General features: G+C 33.3%; 1 protein-coding gene across 1 annotated transcript; it reads left to right on the top strand.

Annotated features, from left to right (window-relative positions):
- Nucleotides 1-18,427: 18,427 nt before the first annotated feature.
- Nucleotides 18,428-23,900, top strand: LOC111053481 (inverted formin-2-like). Its single transcript, XM_039431277.1, has 7 exons — nucleotides 18,428-19,496; nucleotides 20,050-20,354; nucleotides 20,814-21,068; nucleotides 21,433-21,611; nucleotides 22,016-22,119; nucleotides 22,597-22,772; nucleotides 23,349-23,900. Exons 1-7 carry the CDS (start codon nucleotides 18,614-18,616, stop codon nucleotides 23,496-23,498), a joined length of 2,052 nt encoding a protein of 683 aa, XP_039287211.1. The 5' UTR covers nucleotides 18,428-18,613; the 3' UTR covers nucleotides 23,499-23,900.
- Nucleotides 23,901-25,648: the final 1,748 nt, after the last annotated feature.

Raw genomic sequence — 25,648 nt, 5'->3', positions numbered from 1 at the left:
AGAAGAATTATGTAAGTCCTCAGAGAAGTGTAATGACTCAATTTTTTGTGTAAATCAGCTACATAGTTCAAAGGTGAATATGGCAGATGCGGGGAGCCCGGCCCTGAACCTGGTGCAGGGACCGCAATCGAATGTGAGGGTCATGAATAAATGGTCGACTACTTATTAATCCTTAACCTATGCGAAAAGTTCGAAGAAAATATCACTGAATCAGTTCAACACTTAATTACATTCTATACTCTCTGATCCCTTCCCGACCGTGTGTTAATGAGAAGGATATTATTCTAGACTATATTCTTTCCAGAGAATCAACATTTTATTTGTTGAAACACCACCGATTCATGTAGTTACATCACGGTTAATATATTAACGTTTTTCAACCATACACTTCTCCATACATATGAAGATAACTTATGAAAAAAATTGAATGAATTATGTCAGCTAGTTTGAATGTTAGAAGAAAATTTCAAGCTCTTCTAGAATCAGTAGAGCGAGGAGAATAAGATAGGACTTGAAACATTTTGTCATCAAAAATTTTATATTTTTCCCTTCAAAATTGATGGTAAAATATTCTCTGTACCCATATGAATTCAACCTTTATCTTATAATAACTATTGTTTTTGGTGTGAACTCTCTCCAGTATGCATTTCTGAAACAGCCGTGTGAACGGAGCAGTAATTATGAGAAGCCAGGGTAATGGTGAAAATTCCTTGTCTATTTTGGGCACCGGAATGCATTGTCAGTGGGGTGGGTTGGGAAAACCGTGCACTGGCGGTACCTTTGTCTACTTACTATTTGAAATTCCATGACATATCAATATTGATAATGATTATTGTGTTGTCTAATTGGCCTGAGCCAATTTCGTGCTTTATTTCTGATGATGAAAACATTTGAAATTTTTCAAGTTTGAAATATTCTGATCTTATTCTACTCGGTCTTCTGATTCTGGTTCAGCTTGAAATTTTCTTCTAGCATTGAAATTAGCGGAATTGATTAATGAAAGCTTCATAATTAATATTCAAGTCATTCTCTACAAAACGAGTAATATAATCTTATTCCTTATCAAAAAAAAATAAAATAATTGTTAAATTTTTTCAAACCACCAATCCATTGTGGAGGGAGTCCATATTTTTGTCGTAGCATTCAGAGTCAACTCAAAGCAAGCAAACTTCCCCTCAATTTGGTGGTGAGTATTTAAATCTACCATTTAGGCAATTGATATCCTGGCATTTTCACAAGTAATTTGTTCATTCTGTTTGTAGCTTTCAAAGTAAAGAACAATAAATCAAATTTGAGTTTGTGTTTCCTTCTTTTGTGCTTATACCTTGATGCGGATAATAATTAAAAGTTCTGATAATATCCCGATAGGTTCGGGTGCAATTACGTCCATTAGATTCAACCACGTTTACGTGATCGACTGTCGTTCATTGTTTCTCGTGCCATCGATTCCGTTAGATGACGTTACTTGACCGTTGTTAATTTTAATTGACGTAGGCTACTTGCAACCGTGAAAAATACACAGGCACGGCCCTAGGGACTTTGCCGCCCTGGGCGAGATCGGCAACTGCCGCCCCCCCCCCCCCCAAGTATCACGTCTTTAATTGTTAATCCCGGGTTCCAGCCCTCCTTGAGCGATCGCCTAACGCCGGTTACACATTAGGCGGTTTCTGCCGGGGCAGTAATTTCGCCGTCGCCGCCGTTCGAGCAGTAGTTAATGGATTTGAATGGAAGCTTACACACTGGGCGGCAGAAACGCCGCGCGGTTATATTGCCGTTGGCGGCAGCTGTGCAGCCGTCCACTGCCACTGCGGCTGGCGGTGTTTTTGCCGCTCTTGTCTAAGCAGTGACGTACGTGACCAAATGGGCGTTAACACATTTGGCGGTTGTCTACCGTCGCCGCTGATCAGTCGTCTTTCCAAGTTGCTCCAAGTCAGAGGTCTTTGAAAATCAGTCTTTTAATTTTTGTCTTGTTGTAAAGTTTGTAAGCTGTTGTCACGTGGTATTTTAGTACCATCAAATATTTTAAAATGAACCAATGAATTTTAATAGAATTATAAAATGGAAAGAAGGTTAGACCTAGTCAAGGGACCAATCAACTTAAATCGAATATTATTAGCGATTAGGAGTAATAGTATTATCAAAAATGATAAGAAAACATGTATAATTGTGATTCAATAACTATGAGAACCCATTGGCAAGATCAAAAAATTATAAAGCGGCTTACTTATTATTGGCGGATTATAAAAAAATAAAAGTTTGTATGAACATTGAGGTTAGAATTATTTGTTTACATTTTGAAAAGAATTAGTCGATCTTAAATATATCGATAATTATTAGAATCAATGCTGAGCGAATCAGCTGATCATTCGGTCAACCAGTATAACAGGTTGAATTATATAAAATTTACTCACAAAGGATATATTATGTATACTAAAGGGAGTTGATGTGTAGAAATACGAACATACAAGTGCCGAATCTCGCACCCTGAGATAAAAAATATATTTATTACAAAGAAATCTATTAGATACTATAGAATTTAATATATATATTTGGAATACTAGTTTGTCAGTTTGTCATGCTGATTTTAAGAATCTATTTTAAATAGAATTGTCCAAGTCGACAAGTATTAGCAAGCTGATATCGCAGCTACATGCAAATAAATGCATAAGATCATAAAAATGAAAGCACATGGTAACGTTTCGTGCTATAAAATTTAAAGAATAGTATTTAGCCTGTGATATTTTATTGATTTCGATTATTGTTTTATCTTATATTATATATTTTTTGTCGCTCTATATATTTTTGCTCTGATTTATTTTTTGAGATATTTGTTAATATATGTATCAAATTGTTTATGGTGTACGATTTATTTTAATTCCTCAATACTTTAGGATAAGTATTATATATATATTTTTTAATGAATTATCAGAATTATTGTGGAAGCTCATATCTTGTCCTATAAAGATTTTTATGAGACTATATCCTATTAAAAACCACGACCTGATTTTTATAATTGTTAAAATATTTCATGCTCTACCGATTGATGCCAAGCAGGAGGCTAATCGTTATTTAACTATAAAAAATAACGTGACACTGTGTAAACTAAATTGATATAAAAGTTGGATAAAATGTATTCTTATGTAGTACATTACACCAAAAAAATTTGCTGTTTTATGAGGAGAGAACTAATAACTCATAAGTTGTAGCTGATTGCAAATAAAATATTCGGTTTTTTATGAAAAGTTTTTTTATATGAAAGTAGATTATCTAAATGACATTAAACTTATACCAAAAGACTAGTAGATTATGCCATTAAGCCTGGGAGGAAGCTCGAACAGAAGTAGATGATCTCCTATGATTCCTGCCCAAATGTTTACTGAAAACTGATGTTGTGGAAGATTGGGATTGATGGCATGAGGATTCTCAGCTGCCCAAATATGTTAGTTGTGGACGTTAACGATAGCTGTTCTTGTAAAGTGTGCCTCGTCGGTAAATAAAACGGTTGTTAAAAAGTTTGGGTAAACAAGTTTTACTAAAAACCATCGGCAAATACCAGCACAGGGAATACAGTCTCGTGGCAATAGAGTATCAACTTTCTGGAAGTGGTATGGATGTAATTGTTGCTCTTTTAGTATCCTCCAAATAATAGATTGATTGACATTAAACTGCACTGACAATTCTCTTGTGTTCTTCTCGGGATGTTCATAAATTTCATTAAGAACTTGTTCTTCTAACTCAACAGTCTTAGTAGATCGGGGTCTGCGTGCATAAATGTGCTCTTTGGATATCAAAGAATCTGTCTCAGACAGACGTTGATGAATAGTGGCAAAAAACCTTGAACTTGGACATACTCGGTTAGGAAAGTTCTCTTGATACAAACGTCTTGCTTCAGTACTATTACAGTAGTGTCCCATTCCATACATTAAATGTATTTTAAAAAGTTAACACTTAAAACAAAAGCAAAGTGAAATGGTTACAAATAACTGGTTAATAGGTTAAACAAAAAACACAGCGCGGCTACAGTAGGCCTAACTTACAGTTTGTTTTTTTGTTCAAAAGTGAGCTAAAATATTTCTGAAAATAATTTTCAGCTGATAATTTCTTTTAAATATTTTTTTATTTAAAACAAAATAAATCAGCTGTTTTGGAACAGCTGTTTTTAAAATCAATGTTCTATTTGCAATCAGCTACAACCTATGAGTTATTAGTTCTCTCCTCATAAAACAGCAAATTTTGTGGTGTAATGTACTACATAAGAATACATTTTATCCAACTTTTATTTAAATTTAGTTTACACAGCTTACATCATTTTTTTCAGAATTAAATTCTCCACAATTTTTATTGCGAAAAATTATTGGTTTACTGGTCATTAAAGAAAGTTATTGGGCATCAAACGTAGAAGTCTGTGTTTTTCTACTTAGATTTTTTGCATATTTCAACTTTTTTCTCAAAAACTACTCACACTACAGATTCCAGACTAGTTTTATTAAATTTTTCAGATATTTTTCCATATGAATCCAGCATAAGTTTTTCAAAAACTAGTCCTCAAACAATTCAGCATCGGTGTATTTAACCAGAGGAACTGAATTCCGTGCGAAATCTTTCACTCTGTATAGCTCGCTAATGAAGCGTTTATGAATAAATGTTTATAGGAACTTTTTTCCTATTTTTACCTCTAATATCACGTATTAAATTATTTTACCATAATTATGAATCACTCTGTATATTCAAAAATCTTTGCTCTACCGACTGCGGCCAAGCAGGGCACACGTTATAGAAAAAATAACGTTACAAACTCTACACCGAATTTCCTGTTCTTATTTCTATCAAATCGTACAGAACAGAAATTTTTACACAGCTACACCATAATTACCCCACTAGACATATGGTACACTGAATTTTGGATTTATACACCTAGAGCTATCTTTAAATCGGTCGATAACAGCCCATTTCGTATTGCCCACCTACTTTATCGCAATCTTCCAATCACAATAAAAGAAGCTGAGGGATGCAGTGTTGCTAACTACAAAAAGAAGATAGTCACATGGTTGCTTGGTATTGGTCAGGAGGCATCAGAAGTCCTCATAAACTCGCCTTATATGTAGATCCTGATTCAAACTCTGTTAACTCTGGTACTGTGATGCAGCACTCTGAACATTATAATAAGTAATTTAAAAACTTTAGAAGATAGGTACTCCAACATAATACTATAGTAATCTTTAATAAAAGTCCCACGGCATCATACTCTGTTTATTAAAATAAAACTATTGATGATTTATATTTATTTTTCTTGATATAATATATTTCCAATATTGTAATAGTTAAGTGAGAATAATATTAAGGCAGAATACTGCAGGATTTTTTATTTTACAGTTATTATAGATAGGAATTCTCCCCCCACACATGGACCAATAGTCTATGTGGGGGAATATTTATTTCCTGGAAATATTTATTATTGAATTGTAATGTAAATGTTTTATTGATGTATTCTTTGATGGAAATAAAAATATTGAATTGAATCGAGTAGAAAAAAAATGAATTTGATTGGAAGAGCACATTGACAGAATGCTAACCGCTAGTAGGCCTCTCCCTGTCCCTGCCATAAAAAAAACAGCAGGCGAATGATGTAGGGAGACAAAGGATAGTAAAAGTAAGTCTCAAAATCAAGCATAAAAATTGAATTCATTGTTTATTCGATGAAGGCTATTAACAAAACTTCAAACAATACCCATACCATCTAAGTCGGATGATTATCTTTTTCTTGGTGAAAATTCATTGAAATATAATACTGATGCTCAGGCCCATCACGAAAAGCTATTTTTTCCAATTGAGTTTTTATAACTGGATTTCCATGAAGCAGTACGGTGTCAAAAACGATTGTGAATCTTCAGAAAAGTATTATTGACTCAAATTTGTGTGTGAATCAGCTAGATAATTCAAAGATGAATAGAATGGTAAATGCGGGGAGCACGGTCCTGAACCTGGGTGCAGGGCCTGCAATCGAATGTGGGGGCCATGAATAATAGGCCCAATAACCCTTAACCAATGCGAATAGTTTAAAAAGAATATCACTGCATCAGTTCAAGCCAGTATAATATTATAGCATACATAAATAAAAAACTCTAATCTAATTTAATCATTGCATAACAATAAAAATAATGAAGAAATCTTACAATTAAACACGAGCTTTTTAGTCGAAACATGTAGGCTACTAATGAAAATACAAATAAAAGGGTACTAGTTGAATTGATTGGAAATAAAGCTTTCTCAAGGCAAATATCCTATAAGATCGAAAATTGTGATTGACAATAAAGTGCTGGAACAAGTGTCTGAATACACATATCCAGGATGTGACATAAGTTACAAAGAAGAATATTGGATACTGAAAAGAAAATAGGAAAGTTCCAAATGATTTGTGGTGAAATCAGCAGGACCTTGGGCAAACAAGCTAGGAAATACACAATTATGAAATTTTATAGAGTAATGGCAGCTCCAACCTCCAATCCTCCTTTACGGCAGTGAATCGTGGGTGGCAACAAAACCACTAACTTGAGAGTAGAGTGCAGGCAGCCGAGATGAGAACTCTTCGCAGAACCAAGGGGTGTGACAGAAGAGATCATATCAGGAATGAGGATATAAGAAGTGAGTTAAATATCTTCAGTCTGAATGAGAGAGTGGTGCAGTATCGGCATAAATGGAGGGAGCATGTCTAAAGAATGCCTGCTGAGAGGTTTCCTTTAGAAATTTTCAATTATCAGCCAGTAGGCAAGAGAGAGGCTGGCAGACCACGCAATAATATTCATTCCATATTAACAATAGAATAGGTTATTACACATATTTAAATATAATATTCTTACACATGAAAAATCGTAAATACCAGCTGAATGTGAGTCGGAACAGGCTAATCCTTGATTGTAAGAAGAAGAATATTGAGTAGACCCAGAAGATACCCGCATACCGTAAATAACAGATAATGGAAAATGTATATTTTTGGATTTTAGAAGGTGTTACTCGAATATTATGTTTTGAAGATAGTTTTACTCTATCTTCTGAATCCATACAACCAATTTTGAGTTGCCATATGATCACTCTACTCGGACATTCGATAAAAGTTCTTACGAACTTCAAATTCGATGTGTATGAAGTTTCACGACCACTGAACGACCACTACACGGCGGACGTGTTTAGTCGAGACATGAGACGACCACTACACGGCGTTCGTACGATAAAAATCGTTGATCGATGTGTTTGTAAACACCCATTTATTTCATTGCGCTACCATTGGAATTACAACGTTAAATTTTTTATCGAACGACCAAAATCGATGTGTGTGTAGCTAGCATTACTCGAATATGTTTTGAAGATGATTTTACTCCATCTTCTGAATTCATACAGCCTTCACATTTTTCCTATTGGCCTATGTGAATCCCCTGTTTTATTGAACATTTTTCCATAACTTATATACTAATGGAAAAAATTGAATGGATTATGTCAGCTAAATTGAATGCTAGAATAAAATTTCAAGCTGTTCTAGAATCAGTGGAGCAAATAGGATAAGATAGGACTTGGAACTCTTCGACATAAAAAAAATCAATTTTTTCCTTTAAAATTGATGGTGAAATTCTGTGTACCCATACCAATTCAACCTCTATCTTATAATAATTATTGTTTTGGTGTGAACTTTCTCCAGTATGCATTTCTGAAATAACCCTGTGAACGGAGCAGTAATTACGAGAAGCCAGGATAATGGTGGAAATTCCTTGTCTATTTTGGGCAACGCAATGCATTGACTGTGAGGTGGGCTGGGAAAACCGTGCACTGGCGATACCTTTGTCTACTTACCAAATGAAATTCCATGACATATCATCAATATTGATAATGATTATTGTTTTGTCTCATTGGCCTGAGCCAATTAAATACTTCAATTCTGATGATGAAAAACATTTGAAATTTTTCATTTTCAAATTTTCTTAGTCTGATCTTATTCTACTCGGTCTTCTGATTGTAGTTCAGCTCGAAATTATCTTCTAGCATTAAAATTAGCGGAATCGGTTAATGAAAGCTTGATATTAATATTCGAGTCATTCTCTACAAAACGAGTAATGTAATCTTATTCCTTTATCAAATAATTAAAATATAAAATTTTTTCAAACCACCAATCCATTGTGAAGGGAGTCCATATTTTTGTTGTAGCCTTCAGAGTCAACTCAAAGCAAGCAAACTTTCCTCTCAATTTGGTGGTGAGTATTCAAATCTATCATTTATGCACTTGTTATATTGGCATTTTCACTAGTAATTTGTAAGTTCTGTTTGTAGCATATACCACAAAGTAAAATTTGAGTTTGTGTTTCCTTGTTTTGTACTTATACCTTAAAGGATGCGGATGATAATTAAAAGTTCGGATAATATCCCGATAGGATCGGGTGCACTTACGTTCATTATATTCAACCACGTTCACGTGATCGACTGTCGTTCATTGTTTCTCGTGCTATCGATTCCGTTAGATGACGTCATTTGACCGTTGTTAATTTTAATTGACGTAGGCTACTTGCAACCGTGAAAATACATCTACTTAAAGTTTTTTTTTTTTGGTCACCGAGGATGATGCTTGTAAGCTGTAGCACGGAAAAAACAATCTAAAGCAGAAAAATAAAAATAAAATGAGGCATTAGTAGCCGAAACATGTCGTGACAAAATAATTTATAAGTGTACTCGAATTTATATTTTTATTTATATTAAAAGTAGTTCTAAAGAAAAAAGACAATCTATAGCAGGTTTCTCTCCAATCTATAGAAGTTTTCTCTGGCTGTAGGGTTACACACATAAGCTGTAGGCTTGTACTTCGGTGGGAAGACAACTTTTTTGTACACATACTCCTTTATTTATATGAGTGATAGATACCACGGAGTCAATCAATTCAATTCACTACCGCAATTACTCATTACTAGTTGGAATACGCTTCTATTTGGTCAAAAAAAATCCTAAATGAAAAAAGGCCCTCGAATCAACATTTTTTGAATTGTTCAAAATTAATGTATTTCCTAGAACTTTCCACTTCTAGTTTCAAGAAGAATAATATTTTGAATCATGATACTCAAATAAGACTATTAACTATTGAGTTTCAAATTAAGTTAGTCTGAATAATAAATAAACTATCCGAAGTCTATCTTTTGACAAGCATTGACTAGTTTCAATTGAGTTATTTATGTATTTGATGCACCTAATTAGTCCTGTGTTGAATGAGTGGGACAAGTCACACAATTCAAACTGTCAAAATATTGGTTGAATGGAAGTTTGATGAGGATATTCTTGAGCATTAGCGGTAGTTCGAGCGTGAGAATGAATGAGTGGAAGCAACGAATAGCTACAATACATTAGTTTCCTAGAATAGATAAAACTTTAACTCGTATTGTTACCTTGCTGTTGGTACCATACAACAAGATTCCATTCAAATTCAACATGATAGTATCATGAATACACGCACTTTACTAAATTGATTCGTTCTAGGAATTTTACTGAAATATATTATGTCATTAGAAGAACCTATATAGTACGCATTTTATCCTTCCTATATGAATAAAATTGAGGATAAAAGTATTGATTGAAACAGAACGGAATTTCTGTTGGCTACTAAAATTATACAAGATTCTTCCAACAATGGAAAAGCCAATAATTCCGGTACTTCATCAAATCTGGTTGCTCAATTTGACGAAAATCGAATTCAATTCACCAACCGTAAAATTAGGTCAGGTTCGTTTTTTGGTTCTGTTTGAATAAATCATGCAGTTTAATGTTTTTGGAACTATTGCCAAACTTACCGAAACGTTCATCAAAAGCGATACGACCGACTTAATTTTTATCCAGTATCATATGGATAGAGAATGAGAATATTGAAGTGTCAAATTTAAATTATGTTATAGAATTCTTCCAAAATGCCAAGAACCAAGCCGATGAACTGGTGAGAAAATTGGAATTGATGAAGGAAATCACAGTGAGGCTGGCTGACCATTACTGCGAGGACTGCACTACCTTCCAGCTGCATGGTGTTTTATCCTGTTTGACGAATTTTTCGAGAAAGTCAACACTATTTTCATGCTGAGTAGGTCAACTTCTCAGATAACTTGTCAAGTATCTTCATTTCCAAAATTTAGAGCCCGGCCACACAGAGTTCGATCTGCGAACTGCGTTCATAGGTTTCTATATCTGTATCTAAGATAACTCTCAAAGATATAGTTATAGAACCCCATAATATAGCTGATCGCTTTCTGTGTGACTGGGCACTTGGATTGCTACTCTATACAACGTTTTTGAGTCCCAATTTTATTGGGATATGGTATCTCGTGTCCTCATTCGTTAACAAGCAGAGAAACTTTACGAAAATTCTATTCTTTTCTGTTTATGAAACTTCTATTTTGCTCTCTGTGTTAACGGAGATAACTTTACAACAAATTTAATAATACCTTCAATATTGTATAATAAACAGTACCTTTGTTGTACTGCTTCGTGTGCTCTGTACTATCAGAGAGTATAGATATAGAATGTTATAGAGAAGATATTATAGTGGAGTACAGACCTCGTAATAGTACAATCATTTTTTTGAGCGGTTCCATGAGATGTACAAGTGGATAGGACGTGAACATTCATTTCTTGTTTTGGCACTATTTCCCAATTAACAAATGGTATCAGATATTTCAGAGGTATCCGATTAAAGAACTTTTGGAAAATTTCAAATCTTCATCTCTTGTCATATAGATGTAGACAGTATATAGTTGTCTTGTTGTAACAGCTAGTTGTAGTTTTCACTTGTAGAGTTTATTTCAAGGTTGAGTGGATGAGAAAGACAATTTTCACTCCGCCCAGTATAGTCATATGACTAATAAGAGTCATTTTCATTTCTGATTCTCATCATCACGAGAAAAAGAGGTCGTCAGCTGCAATTTCTACCTTTCCCTTGTGACTTCCAACAATCAAACTTGATTAATGGTTTCTCTGTAATGGGTTCAAATTAAATTTTGTTCCATTTAGACTCCATTTTGTTCCTTTCAGCTACAAGTTCAACGAGTTCTCATTGGCTGACGGCTCTGCGCTATCTCACTCCTTTCTATTGGTTGGACTTACTGAACTGGCTGATGATGACCCACTGGTAATGGCTGATGGCTGATGGCGAATTCTCATGCAGACTCAATGTTATTCAACGAAATTATTCTCCAATGTTGGAATTAATTGTCATCTTGACATCATGTCTGTTATGAAAAATGACATTAAAAATTATTCCATGTTCCATTATTGCAGATGAATTCATCCAGTTTTGTACAATTTCAAGCCACTTCTCAAAATATGATGCTACTTTTCAATTTGATATTTGGAGGTTGGACTCAGACTGCATCCTTGGAAATTTTGGGGTGGTCCCAGAGAAAGGGCAAGCAGCATCTATTTAAAATGACTACTGACGAGATTCTTCTGTACGAGGGGTAGAAGCTAATTATTTTCTAAATCATTCGTTATTCCACAAATAAAAAGATGTTAAAAGGAATGAAGAATGGAACAGGAAATATTATAACATATCCCTTCAAATCAATAAATTATTTTTACGAAATAGGTTATGGTATAGGTTTAATTATAGGTCAAGAAGATAACGATTCTTGGGAACTTGATAGATAAATGCCACAGAAGGACATGGTTTTCCTTTTTTCTCCCCATTATTCCAAATCATGCCAAACACTTCAGATAAAGGAATTTGAGCCTAGAGACAAAGATAAGAATCTACCGCACACTGATTCTGCCTGTGCTGACCTATTCAACTGGATGAGAATATGATCAACATTTTGGAACGAAAAATTCTACGCCGAATTTATGGTGGTGTGCAAATTGATGGAGTGTGGCACAGAAGAAAGAATAGGGATCTGTATGATATGTACGGCCACACCAATGCACTGGCTATTATCAGAGTAGGGAGACTCAGGTGGGCAGGCCATGTTGAAAGAGCTGATGACCCATATCCGGCTAAAAGAATCATGAATTACAACATGAAAGGAAGAAGACGCCCTGGTCGACCAAGGCTGAGATGGATGGACTCAGTCACTGAAGATGCAAGGAGGCTTGGTGTAAGAAATTGGAGACGAGCTGCCATGGACAGAATAGAATGGAGGCGTATGCTGGAGGAGGCCAAGATCCGTTTTGGATTGTAGAGCCGTGGATTATGATAATTCCAAATCATATCCATCTAAGAATATCAAATAATATGTAATTTATATCAAATTCAGAAATTAGTCTGTCATTTGTTCAATGAACAACAGAACTAGAAATATTGGTTATCATCAAGCGACTAGTTCTGGTCAGCCAAGTTTTGGTGGCTAGGAAATCAAAGCGTACTAGGCAGTTCAAGAATTGCAAACTTGCAAACAAAGTCGATGGATAAAAATACAGTAGGGGGTAAACATGTGAAAAAATACGGTAGTTGTTTTAGTGAGCCACAAATCCGCTTCAATCTCCGATCTTCTGGTTTGGACACATAAATGTTTCCAATCAATATTTCAATCATAATTATATAGTCTCTATCGTGAGATTCACTAAGAATTGTCAGTATTGGTTGAAATAATATTATTTGAAAGGAATGCTAAGAGTTTGGAGTGAATGTAACTACATACTTTTCAGTATTTCCGTAATCCACCGAAAACCGTTATAAGATTTTCAGCAATGGATTATCCTAGGAAAGCCCGCCGTGAACTCGGTTTATTCATCGACAACCACTGAAGATTAATTTAGATTTGGAATAACCCTCCATTGTTCACTTGCCCAGATATAATATTAGTAAATTAGTTGTGTAGTAAATTGGAATGTTTCTCAGCTAGGTAGAAAAAACAATAACAATATTACATATCAGTACCCGAGGTTTCTTGGTCTTGAGATATTATTCGGGGTGCTCCAGAATCTTGAACAAACCAAAGTTGATAATGATAACAGAAATAGTTTGTTATTTGTATACTTTCCAATTTGGTATACATAATATGTAAAGTAGGAATCGTGATATTGTAGATATGAGTGAAATAAATGGGAATTATAATTTCAGAGGATGATGTCCACATGAGCTCCAGATATGTGCGTAGCTAATAAAACTAATGATGGTGGAAGATCACAGTTTTAGGTGGTCCCGAACCACCAGGAGGCAATTTATGAACCAGGGGTTCCAAATGGTGGGGGGGGGTTGGATATGAAATCTTGTTCTGTATGGGGCGTAGAATCTGAATATTCCCTGAATAGTTAACTATTCCACCAATAAAAAGGTGAAAAAAGACTGAAAACAAAAAAATAATGCCATATGCATTCAAATAAATAAATTATTAGTACGAAAAATATCATAGGATCGATTGCTGGAGATGAGGCTTCTTGGGAAGTGAATATACAATATGTTACAGAGAACTGTAGCCTTCCTTCTTTCCTGATTGTTAAAAATCATATCCATGAAGAAATATTGAATAATATGGAATTTTTATCATATTCAGAAATTAATCTGACATTTATTCAATAAATTATAGAACTACGAAAACAAATTGTCTAGTAACCAGCTCTGATAAGGATAAGATCGTTCTTGAATTGCAAATACGATTATTGACAAAACAATACAGTAGGGGATTAACCTGCGAAAGAATAATTGTTTTAGTGATTAGCATATTAGTAGGCTATTCAAACTTCAATCTCCAATTCTCTACTTTGGAGACAAAGATGTTTCTCATTATGATTGCATTAAAATTATGTAAAATTTCTTTCGTGAGATTCACAGATTGTCAGTAATGGTTGAAATAACATTATTTGGAAGGAATGTTGAGGGTTCAACGTGAATCTCACCACATTCTTTTGAGTATTTCCGTAATCCACCGAACACCGTTATAACTTTTCAGCATTGGATTATCCTGGGAAAGCCCGCCGGAAGTTCGTTATAGGCTATTGTACCCATCGACAACCACTGAAGATTAATTTAGATCTGGGATAACCCTTGATTGTTCACTTGCCCAGGTACAATATTAGAAACGCTCATAATAACTCTTTAAAATCCAAGCTTTCTCCTGAAAACTTGGGTATCCGAAAGTAATAATCCTCAAGTAATGAGTTGAGATGATTCTAAATCGAAGAAAAAAGTATTCATTGATATTAGTGCCCGAAAATACAAAAATACTCGTATAGTGAATTGAAATGTTTCTTGATGAAAAATCGATACAGTATTATATTTTTATTTCTTTTTAGTCTCGAGATATGAATCAGAATGTTCAAGAATACAGAACAAACTAAAGATGATAATCGTAATAATTTACAAATGTTTTAATCTAGTATCTCCTCTACTATTATAGTAGGATTGTATTAACTGAAACTGAATACAGTTCTTTAATTTATTGGATCTTTGGATCGAATACAGAAGTTTCGGCCTTGTTCTCAGTGACGAAATACTCTTATTGAAACTGTATAACGAGTTTAAGATGAGATGTTTAAGCTACTTCACAGAAAATCTTTAGTAATTGCTCAACATTTCTAAAATTTTCACTTCGGAAGTGATAGGGTAGCAAAAATCTAGTAATTTTTGTATAATTTTACCCGAATAATCATAGACGGTTTAACATAATCATAATAGACGTATAATCGATAACCTGTAATAGAAATTCAGATTCTACGAAATACCTATTAATTGGATTGGAATCATATGAAGTGGAAATATAAGGGAGACTTTAACCTACTAGGACATATTTTGTCCTCAAATATTATCTGATAGATTGTAATAACTTCCAACATAATTTTCTTCGTAATCATAATTTATTTAATTGGGAATAATGAGACGGAAAAAGGAATACTGTAAACAAATTTAACATAATTATTGTGTCCCCGAATTTTTATAATATTCAATTATCCTAGTAATTGCCATATCTGGCAAAGATTTACCGTAATCATCAATCATTGGTTTGAATTTTGATATTATTTGGGATAATGTAGTAAAAATATGGAGACTATAATAGCCGAGTACCTTAGATAAATGATAGTATTGTGTTATTTTTCTTCAATCTTCTCTCTTGGAATCCATATAGCTTTTACTTTGTACATTAGAAAAAAAAAGTTTAAAATCGCCTTTATATTGAATTGAATGATCCATACTGTACTGGAGCAGAAAGGAGTGCGAAGCTTGTCAAGTTAGTCCCAATGGCGTTGAATGAAGCTGGAGCCAAGGTACTTGGATTATCTTTTGAAAGTACACAACAATTTTCATACCAACACAATTTCCTCAACAGATTGAGTGATGATATAATAGCAGAGAGTAATAGCTGGCAATCGTGCATGCTATGCCAATATTAAATTGATCACCAAATATGATATAAATGCATCGGAAATTTATTATGTATGAACAGTATAACTATGCTGACGGAACACCAAATTCAATGTTAGTCGAGGTATCTTCTACTACAAAGTCGACCAATCACGTGCGAGTACACTTGAAGGTGACACGCCTTCAACGCCCTCTCATTGGCTAATGCCTTTACGTCACCACCTAGACTCCATTTTGTTCATTTTAGCTACAAGTGCAACGCATTCTCATTGGCTGGCAACTCTGCGTCATCTCACTCCTTTCTATTGGACTGACCAATGAGAAACTAGTTATTGCTGATGGTGAATTATTCTTGTACAGACTCAGTTTTGCAGAATGAAACCATTCTCTAATGATGGAATAAAATATCAATTTGATAGCACCTTTTTATTATGAAATTAAATTATATATATTGATAATGAAGGAATATTACTGATTCATTCAATCAGCTAGCTATGTACAAGACATTCTGAGATGAGCATAACAGGCTACTCTCTTTGCAATTTGTAGTGAGAGCAAGGTACACATGACATTTCTAGCTTGTAAGATTCAGTTGAAATTGTCAACATGGAGAGCGTTGAAGCTATTAGTATGCTATAGCTATTATAAGAAGTAATGCTGACCATGAAATGAATCTGTCTAATGAAACATTAAATTCTCAAAGCATGTTTAATTTGTATTGAATGAGTTATGATCAATGTCGAATATTGGTATTTCAATCAAATTTGCGTTTTAGGTAAATTTGCATTTCAAGACAAAGATGAGACTATAGAATTGATTTTATTCAATAAAATGAAATGGAAGCAAAATCTTACCAAGAATATTATAACTTTTTCTTGAAGAGAAAAATATTATAATACTCGTTCCCAAGATAGTATGTTACTACTCTTCAACAGTTTTTAAAACACTAGTAAACATATGCTTTTTGCAAACGTTCCTCAAAACTTGAGTCATGTGATAGGTAAACAAAATAATCATGTGGATTAAATTTTTGTTTATGTTATTTTGCCAGCTGTATCACATCTTAAAATTTTGCGGAACAAGCAGTCAACAAATTTTTTTAAGATTGATAGAAGAATATAATAATTATGTGAAGTGTTTCAGTGTTAATTTCAATTTAATTTCCAAATTTGTTTTTGTTTCATTGAATTTTCTTTTAATCGATATGGTTAGGATTTTGATAAACTGAATCTTTTTAGTTATGATTTTTGATAACTGGAAGTTTAGTTGGGATTTTGATAAATTCATACAGTTTGATTTGAAATTATAGTTTATTTGATAGTTTAATTATCGATTAAAAAGTTTTTCTATTTAAAAGTAAAGTAAGCGGTAACGGTACCGGCTAACGGTTAATCATTTTTGACGTTTGTCATTTGAATTTGAAGTTCCAGTTTGATTATATTGAAGTAACTCAATTCTATGTTTGTTAAGTTCTTCTGAATACAAAACAGCTTATATTAGTGTGTAGATTCATTATGTACAGTATTTCATTACATTTTTTGTATTCCAAGTCTTGTATTAATTAGTATTCTTATGACCTTATTGAAGGTCACGGAACATGAAGGAGTAGATTTGATGACCTGTTCATGAATTGTTTGATGTTCAGAATTAAAGTTAATGATTTATTGAATAATTATATTTATTGGTTATTTGATTAGTTAATTTCAGTATTCAACTCTGTTGCTTGATAGTTTTGATTAGTTATTCTTGCATTTGAATTATTTATGCTAAAGTATAGCATAATGTCTGTAGTCGTATATTTTATTATCAGTTTGAAAGAGTTTTGATATTAGTTTTTACAAAAACTTGAAGATTAATTAAATCAATTTTTATAAGCGTTATTGTAGTGTAATGTTCGTTTTTAATTATCAATTCAGCCAAATAATGTTTTCCATAGTTTGGTTTCAACCAAGCATTCAGGAGATTTGGTCTTTATCAGCCTCTATTAGCTAGTTATAGTTTTCAAAGAGTTTACGTAGTATAGTAGGCTAGCGTTATTTTAAGAAGAGAAAACGTTCAATGAAAATCGGAACGGAAACTTGAACTCAATGTTGTTAGAGGAATACAGATGTGAATGTCCGGGCACTGTTTCAGTAGCCGTTCAGTTCACGATGAGTTTCAAGGTCTAGACTAGCGTTGACTAGACCATGATCGTATATCTGAAATGATTGCTGTGATAGTAGTATCGCCTTATTCATTTTCCTATGATAAATTATTTATGCAGATTGAGATTTCATTTTATAATTATTTATCTATTCATGCTACTTTGTGAACTATTACTATTGATGTAATGTTCTTAATGACATAATAAACTTGGGTTGGATTGAAAAAAGTTTGAATTGATTCATATAAGGTTCTTCAATATTTATTTAGATCTTATTGATTCGTTAAAAATAAACTTCACTTAACAAGCTTAATGAGTTTATCTTTATGAATGATATAAATCATGAATTCATTTAGTTACAAGTTATAGTTCATAATGCTTACTAGGCTTAATAAATAAGTCGTTTCCAATTGATTGATAATAGTGCAGCAAGCAGAAGTAGTTCATCAATTTCAGAATAAATAAACTGTGAACATTTCTCATTAGGTTTAAATTAAGTTTTTTCATTCATATTGAATGAAAAGGACCAAGAAATTGACAAAAAAACACAGATTTATTGATACTTAGAAAGACCGGTTTCGGTTATTACACCATTGTCAATCTCTGATAAACTAAAACTAAATACAAGAGCAGCAGAATTCATACTGGTAGGCGAGTACTGCTATTTGTCAAGGGCTTGAACGCTTGCCATTGACCCAGCTAGACAGTCTCCTCCCACTCAACGGTGTGACAAAATGGCGGCTTAAGCAACAGAATCGCCATGATAATAAAATTTACTTCCAGTACAAAATAAGAACCAAGACAACAAGTGGAAAGACTGAAAGTATATTTTATTATGACCAATAGCAGTACTCGCCTACTAGTATAAATTCTGCTGCTCTTGTATTTAGTTTTAGTTTATCAGAGATTGACAATGGTGTAATAACCGAAACCGGTCTTTCTAAGTATCAATAAGTCTGTTGTTTTTTGACAATTTCTCAGTCTTTTTCATTCAATATGAATAATTACCACAATATCAACTTCTCAACTACACAAAAAGTTGTTTCATTCAGGTATTGATTACAGTTCATCATAAAACTTGCATTATTGTTTGTTTTGAATGTGTGATATGACAAGGTATTTTTATTTTCAGATAACCAGCTGCTATTACATCGAACGTGAAGATGACTCCTAGACCTCAGGGATTACAAGTTGACGAGAGTGTCACTGGCCTACAAGTCACTCCAGGCTTCGCCAATAACTCTACTCAAACCGAAGCAGTAGAAACTGCAACAACTGGCATACAAACTATTTCGAAAGCAGTTGATACCGGAACTCAAACCATTGGCTGTTGCAAGTGCAACTGTGCAAATGTCATACAAACTGTTGGTGCCGCGACTCAGACTCTTGGTTGTGCGAGCTACAAGAGAAGTGAATCGAACTTAAAAAAAGCTGGTTCAAGCTTGAAGAAGAGCGAATCTAGCAGTAGTTTGAAGGAGATGTTCTCGAAGATACGAGTTGACCTCAAGTCGGCCTTAGAGTTGAATGATGTTGAGGTTGACACTAAGGAAGCCGTCAAGAAGGTGGATGTTGTTGGCGATGAGAAAAAACCTGCAAAGATGTCACTAGTAATTACACCCCCACCGCCACTCACCGCCATGCCAGTACTGGTGGAGAAATCTTTGCTGCCAAATTTTGTTCACAAGGACGCCGAAGGCAAGCCAGCAGCTGATGTCAAGGTCACAGCTGTTCCACCGCCACCTCCTCTGAAAATGGGAGCTATTCCCCCGCCTCCCCCTCTGCCAATGGGAGCTATTCCCTCACCAACCCCTCTGCCAATGGGTGCTATTCCCCCGCCACCCCCTCTGCCATTGGGTGGTATTCCCCCTCTGTCAATGGGAGCTATTCCCCCGCCACCACCTCCTCCGATGATGGGTGCCTCCACTTTCCCCAGCATGAAGCCAGGCGTTGAAAATGCAGTGTTGAGGAAAAGCAAGACATTGCTGCAACAGAGCACAATCAAGATGAAGACCCTCAACTGGACCAAGGTTCCCAAGCAGAAGATTGGTGAGTTTTAATTCATTTCCCCATTTTACTCCATTTCTTCAGCTGGTTTATTGTATTTCATTTGATTTACAGTCTTTCAATTGATGCTTTATTGTTCTAAAAAATCAATGCAAGATCATTGAAATATTCTCTCGTATTGAAGTACTTATTTCTGGGTTATTAGTACAGATAGGAGAATTTATTAGGTAGCCCTTTCTTCCAATAAATACTAACAAATTAATTTATCTAATGTCAAGGGGCTGATCAATAGATTTCTAAATAAATGAAGAAATATAGGCTTAACAGTTCTATCGATTCATAAAAATTGATTGAACTATTCATTGGAATAAAAATATTAGTCTACAATGTGAATATATTATGCTTCACTTGTTTGAACCATTCAAACAGTAGTTGGTCTATTGGAAAAGTTCAGAGTTGTGGATTCATTGAAAGGATGACAAAAATTTGAATGCAATTTAATATATTCAATACCAATACTATGTAGTCTTCCAATTGAAGTTTTCCAATTATATAGTTTCAATTCATAAAAATAATAGATTGTTTTCTATCACAGCAAAATCATTGTGGTCAGACTCGGAAGTACAACTGCCAGTTCTGAAAGTGGACTTTACGAAAATGGAGGAGCTGTTCTGCCAGAAACAGCCGACCAAATCAGCTGATGCCAACAAAAATCAGCTGGCAGAGAAGAAGGTGCAGAAAGTGAATCTGTTGGACAGCCAGCGCAGTTTCCTGGTCAACATATTCCTCAAGCAATTCAAGGAAGATGTTGGGTTTGTCCTGGACTCGATTAAAAATGGCGCTGGTCTACCTGTGGAGAACCTGAAATCGTTGATGAAACTCATGCCCGAAAAGAAAGAGGTGAGAACTCTATTGAAATTTCATTTCAAAACTGTGTTGATTTCTTCAAAAGTTTAGAATGTTTAGTTATACATTTTAAGTACTACATATGGTAACCTATTTGTTAAGACACTTCTAGTATCAGGGATAATTCTTTTTCCAAATTTTTACTATAAAAAATACATTTTTCATTATTCATCTATCAAAAATACAAGAAATATTTTTACAAATAAAAATAATCATTAAAGATACAATAGTTTTTGTCGTGACTGGAAAAAGAAGCCTCGAACTCCAGCCACAAGTTCTAAAAATAAGAAAAATATTTTTCAATCTAATAACAGCATTACAAATAAAACAATTCTATTGATGGATGATAGTCTACGGATGTTGAATTTTACAGAATAATGAATAATTAATTTTTCCAAAGTTGGTGATTCAGCCAACTCTCTCAAATTTCAAATGTGATTCTCATTCTTTCAGATTGCTGAAATACGCGGTTATGCCAGCAGCAAAAACCTTGGGGAAGCTGAGAGCTTCTACCTGCATCTGTCTGACATCGCTGACTACGAACTGAGGGTGCAGGCAATGCTCTACAAAGCAGAATTCCATGAACGATACACTGACGCATCTGAGCATGTGGAGAAAGTGATTGAAACCTGCGAGTTCCTCATCAATGATTGCAGTCTCAAGCAGTTCTTGTTGCTCATCCTGCAACTTGGAAATAAACTGAATGCTGTGAGTAGATTTTATTTCTCAATAATCCAGGTTGATGATTCTCACTTTTGTGTAGAGTGATTTTCACTTTACAACAGTGTATTACTTCAAGTAGAGAAGATAACCTTGGAGGAAAATCTCATTCATACATTGGTGTAATATAATTATTATACATTTATTAAAATTCAAGATGAATTAACTGTCCATTTTATTTGAGATTATTCACATAATAATAACAATATTTTGGAACGGTTTTGAGATGGTATTGCAATAAGATGAAATAAAAGCGATCACAGATGTTCATTTTACTTATCAACTTGAAACATGTATTCAATACATGTTTGATACAGTGCATGATAATAATTTATTGTACTTTTTTCTTCAGGGAACATATGCTGGTGATGCAGCTGCGATCAAGATCAGCTCTCTGGCAATGCTGGCTGACACAAGAGCCAATAAGCCAAAGATCTCATTTCTGCACTATGTGGTTGATGTGGCTGCATCCAATGATGCCAGTATGCTAGCATTCAGAAGCAAGGTTGCCGATTTCCAGAGAATGTCAAAGTGAGTTTCGTTTTAAAAGCCTATTCGATTTTTAATGTTATTTTCAATAGTATTTTTTTTCAAATTCAATATGTTACCAATATGATGAGAGTAGATGAGGACTTGAGTGACAGTTAAGGTGTTGAATTGTAATTTCCATTCTTTTCCAAACCTAGGTTTTTTCAAGTATTCGTCCAATCTCTGAATGATCTTCAGTCCTTTGAGTCCAAATAAAATTATAAGTTAATATGATAAATGTGATGATTTGAAAATTATAAGTGATATCTTGATGATTTTTGATATCTTGTTGAAGATGACTGATGGCAATTTGAGTATTCGTATTTTTTGTATTTGTTATAAAAGTTGTAGAAACTAGTATAAGAGAGTTTAAAGCAATACTTATCATCATATTATGTCATTTGCAGGACACCGTTTGCAGCCCTTGAAGGGGATGTGAATTTATTGGTGGAGGAATTTTATGACATCAGTAAAAGAATCAAATCGAGTAGAGTGTCTTCTCAATTCGGTGGTAAGTTTCACACCCTACAAATATACCATCCATCCATTGATTGTATTGGAATTTTCAGACTTACAATAATATGAACATACAATTTCAAATTGACTGTAGGAGAAGCCCAAACAATTTTCAATCTATGGTATAAGAAGCCTATACAAAGTACAATATCAAATTCACGGTATGAGAATCCTATACTGTTTTGTGTTTATAATCACAATTATCTCAATTGAAAAGTAAAAATAGCTAGCATTGTTGAATATCAAGAGTGGTATGCTATATTGTAAATGAGTGATAAAAAAATTGCAAACTGATTAAATTACTGTTTTTTTACTTGTAATTCAACAATTAACAGTGGTAACCTTTGGTGTACAAACAGTAGGAATGAGGTCTGAAAAATATTTTATATCCTAAGCCTAAACTTCGAAATTTCAGAATAATACTTGAAGAACCTATCAAACATGTAACTTATTTTATTGTTTACTTTTCCAGATTTCTTCCACAATGCGAAACAACATGTGGATTGTCTTGTCAAGAAAATGAGAAAAATTCGAGAGGTGAAATCTCAACTGGCAGTTCACTTGTGTGAGGAGCCTGCTGCTTTCCAGCTGAATGACTGCTATCAGCTATTTGCTGACTTCTTCACCAAAGTCAACAAAGTTATGCAAGTGAGTACATACAATAATAATGATCATTGTCCGTTTCAAATATTCCAAAGAATGAAAGATGATTTTATTCAACAAATTCAGATCGTTTTGATTCATAGTCTGCTTCTTATAGCAAAACCAGAATAATGTATTGTCGTTTTAGCAATTAATCATTAGTCATCAGTTTCTTATAGTTTACACATGGAACTTACTGAGGTAATGCATTTATTCAATTCTTATGGGTTAATGAGTAGGCTATTATCAAACGAAAATCCAAGTTAAATGCTTTACAGCAAAATTAAATTGACTTACAGCATTTAATTCCGATTTCCGTTTGATAATAATTCTTTTTCATTAGATTTAGACAATTCCAAATAACTCTTTATGGTTCTATCATGAATTATTATGAACAATTGATTTTGAAACTTTGCCAATTTGATTGATTCAGAATCCTTCTTCAAGGTTCTTCTTATAGAGCATTATTAGGGTATCTTTCTATACATTTCCAGTCTTTCTACCACAAGATTATTAGAGTTTGATCCCATTTAAATTGTCTGAACTGGAACAGATCTCTAAAGATGTTATTTTCATTTTAAGGAAAACGATCAGATGAAGAAATCTGAGGAAAAAGCTGCAAGATTAAAAGCTGAAAAGTCGACCAACAACAAGGTTGTAAAAGCGAAGAGAAGAACATTAGACAGCGAAGTCGAACAGCTCATCAACGAAGCAAAAAATGGGGCATACTAGATGGAGTAACTACTGGATCAAGGTGCTAGGAGTAATAGCATCAATGGTTCAACACACTAAGAAGTCACCAAGTTAGCTAATTCCTCAATGACAATAGACAATGGATTGTCTTGATCTGATGAGTTGATATGTAAATATTTATTGAATTTCTAATGTCTAGTCCAGAGTCTTATATACTTTTACTTTTTATATACTAACAACGAAAGTTGTCTTTAATTTTATTCAACTCGCTAATATTTTAGAAAGTCACAATTAATATTTAATTAATTCACAGTTAATATTTAAGTCACAACGACGATAGACAATAATTTATTGTCTTATTCTGATTATGTATATGTAAATATCTGTGTATCTATTTTTCAGGTTTTGAATTTTTATAGTTGATTTTATATTAGTTTTTGAGTACAAACACATTGGATATATGTGATTTATATATAGTTGATTAGTTGATTTTATATTAGTTTTTGAGTACGAGCATATTGGATTCAATAGGTTTCAGATCACAAGTTCTCTAAAGGAGTAACATTTCCAAGTAGGTAGTTTCTAAAAACGACCATAGACAATAATAACTGATTGTCTGATAATGATTCCGAATGTATATTATATTACATGTCTAGAGTTTTAATTATTCATTTGAAGAAATTATAGAGATAGATGTAGTTTTATATTTATATTTCAAGAATGCTATTTCAAATTTGACAAAGCTTCGAATTGCAAGATGCAATAAATTTGCTTAGTATTTTTCTTTGTTTGTAGGTAGCTGTTGAGACGTATAGGCTTTTAGAAATATTATTTATATTATATTCAGATTTCAGTACTTTGTTGATCTAGGATAATGTCGACGGATTAATTATTAGTATTGATCTCATCTCAAGTCTGAAGAAGTTTAAGAGAAACTCATGAGTCTGAGAACATTTTAAAGTGACTTGAAAGTCTGATTGTAAAGTTTGCTTTAAAAATGCACGTAGTCTATAAAATTATCATTGTTTAGTATAGAAGTCACTTTGATATTGATAAAGTGCTATAGACATTTATATAGTATAAGGGTATTGTAAATGATAAAAGTTATAACTACCTATATAGAAATTTAGATGTGTCAAACTAGTTAATATAATTATTGAAAATATAGTAGCTTGACCGGTAATATCACAATAGCTTTATAATTATTAATAATATAAAATTTCATGGTGTAGACTGAATTTTCAAAAAAAAATATTTGATGTAACAAAGAAGAAGATTCTTAATTACGTATTTAGGATAAATTTTATTTTTAAACAGATTGAAAATTAGACTTATTCTGTGATAATGGATCTCAGGGAATATATTTTTCATCAACTTTGAATCTAATTATATTTATAAATTATGCTTGAAATAAATACATAGTGATAATTATTTCAGAATATGAATTAAGGAGTCATTAATAATAGAAAAAATAATCATGTTATATGTAATGTATAGAGATTTATAGTAGATCCTAATAATAAATGTGATAGATAACACTAATATAGCCGATATATTTTAGGTAGGTAGTAATTAATTAATAAATAATTTTAATTATATAGTTCCTAATACTTTGCAACAGAAGGCTTTAAAACATAAGATTACTGAAATTGAAAAATGATAGATTCTCTAGCATCAGCCATTTGAATAGGTACTGATAAACTCTATCAAACCATAAATTTGAATTATTTTCAAAGTGATAATAACGTTGATGATAGTTAGAAATAGCAAAAGGAAGGCTGAAAGGTGCAATAAAAAGTAATCAATGTGTATCAAATCGTAATGAAAATATGTAATGAGTGAATACCGGTGCTCACAATAGTTTTGTAGATCTCACTCATAAGTAATAATAAATGTATAATAGTTTCAATTTTAAAAATAGTATGAGTAAATACCAGTGTATCCTATGCCCGATTTCTGTCAATATTTGATATCAACTGCACTCAATGTTCAATAAACTTGTGATAATAAATAAATATACTATTTTCATATCAAGCTTTGTTTCATTTGTATGATTCCTAATTGAAAGATTTATTAGTTATGCTAATAGCTATTCACTTATTTCTTAGTTGGAATTTTCAAACATAGGCCTAATTGTTGTATGTAGGTACATAGAATATCGTAATGAAACTATGGAAATAAGTTCAATT

The sequence above is a fragment of the Nilaparvata lugens genome, chromosome 6 (genome assembly GCF_014356525.2).
Source record: "Nilaparvata lugens isolate BPH chromosome 6, ASM1435652v1, whole genome shotgun sequence".
Taxonomy (NCBI): domain Eukaryota; kingdom Metazoa; phylum Arthropoda; class Insecta; order Hemiptera; family Delphacidae; genus Nilaparvata; species Nilaparvata lugens.
This window is presented reverse-complemented; position numbering and strand designations above follow the sequence as displayed.

What these genes read in the sequence shown, in the direction of transcription:
- LOC111053481 (XM_039431277.1), top strand. Translation starts at nt 18,614, where the DNA reads ATGACTCCTAGACCTCAGGGATTACAAGTTGACGAGAGTGTCACTGGC. An exon ending in GGTTCCCAAGCAGAAGATTG is followed by an intron (nt 19,497 to 20,049) that starts GTGAGTTTTAAT and finishes TTTCTATCACAG; the next exon opens with CAAAATCATTGTGGTCAGAC. An exon ending in AGTGTCTTCTCAATTCGGTG is followed by an intron (nt 22,120 to 22,596) that starts GTAAGTTTCACA and finishes TTACTTTTCCAG; the next exon opens with ATTTCTTCCACAATGCGAAA.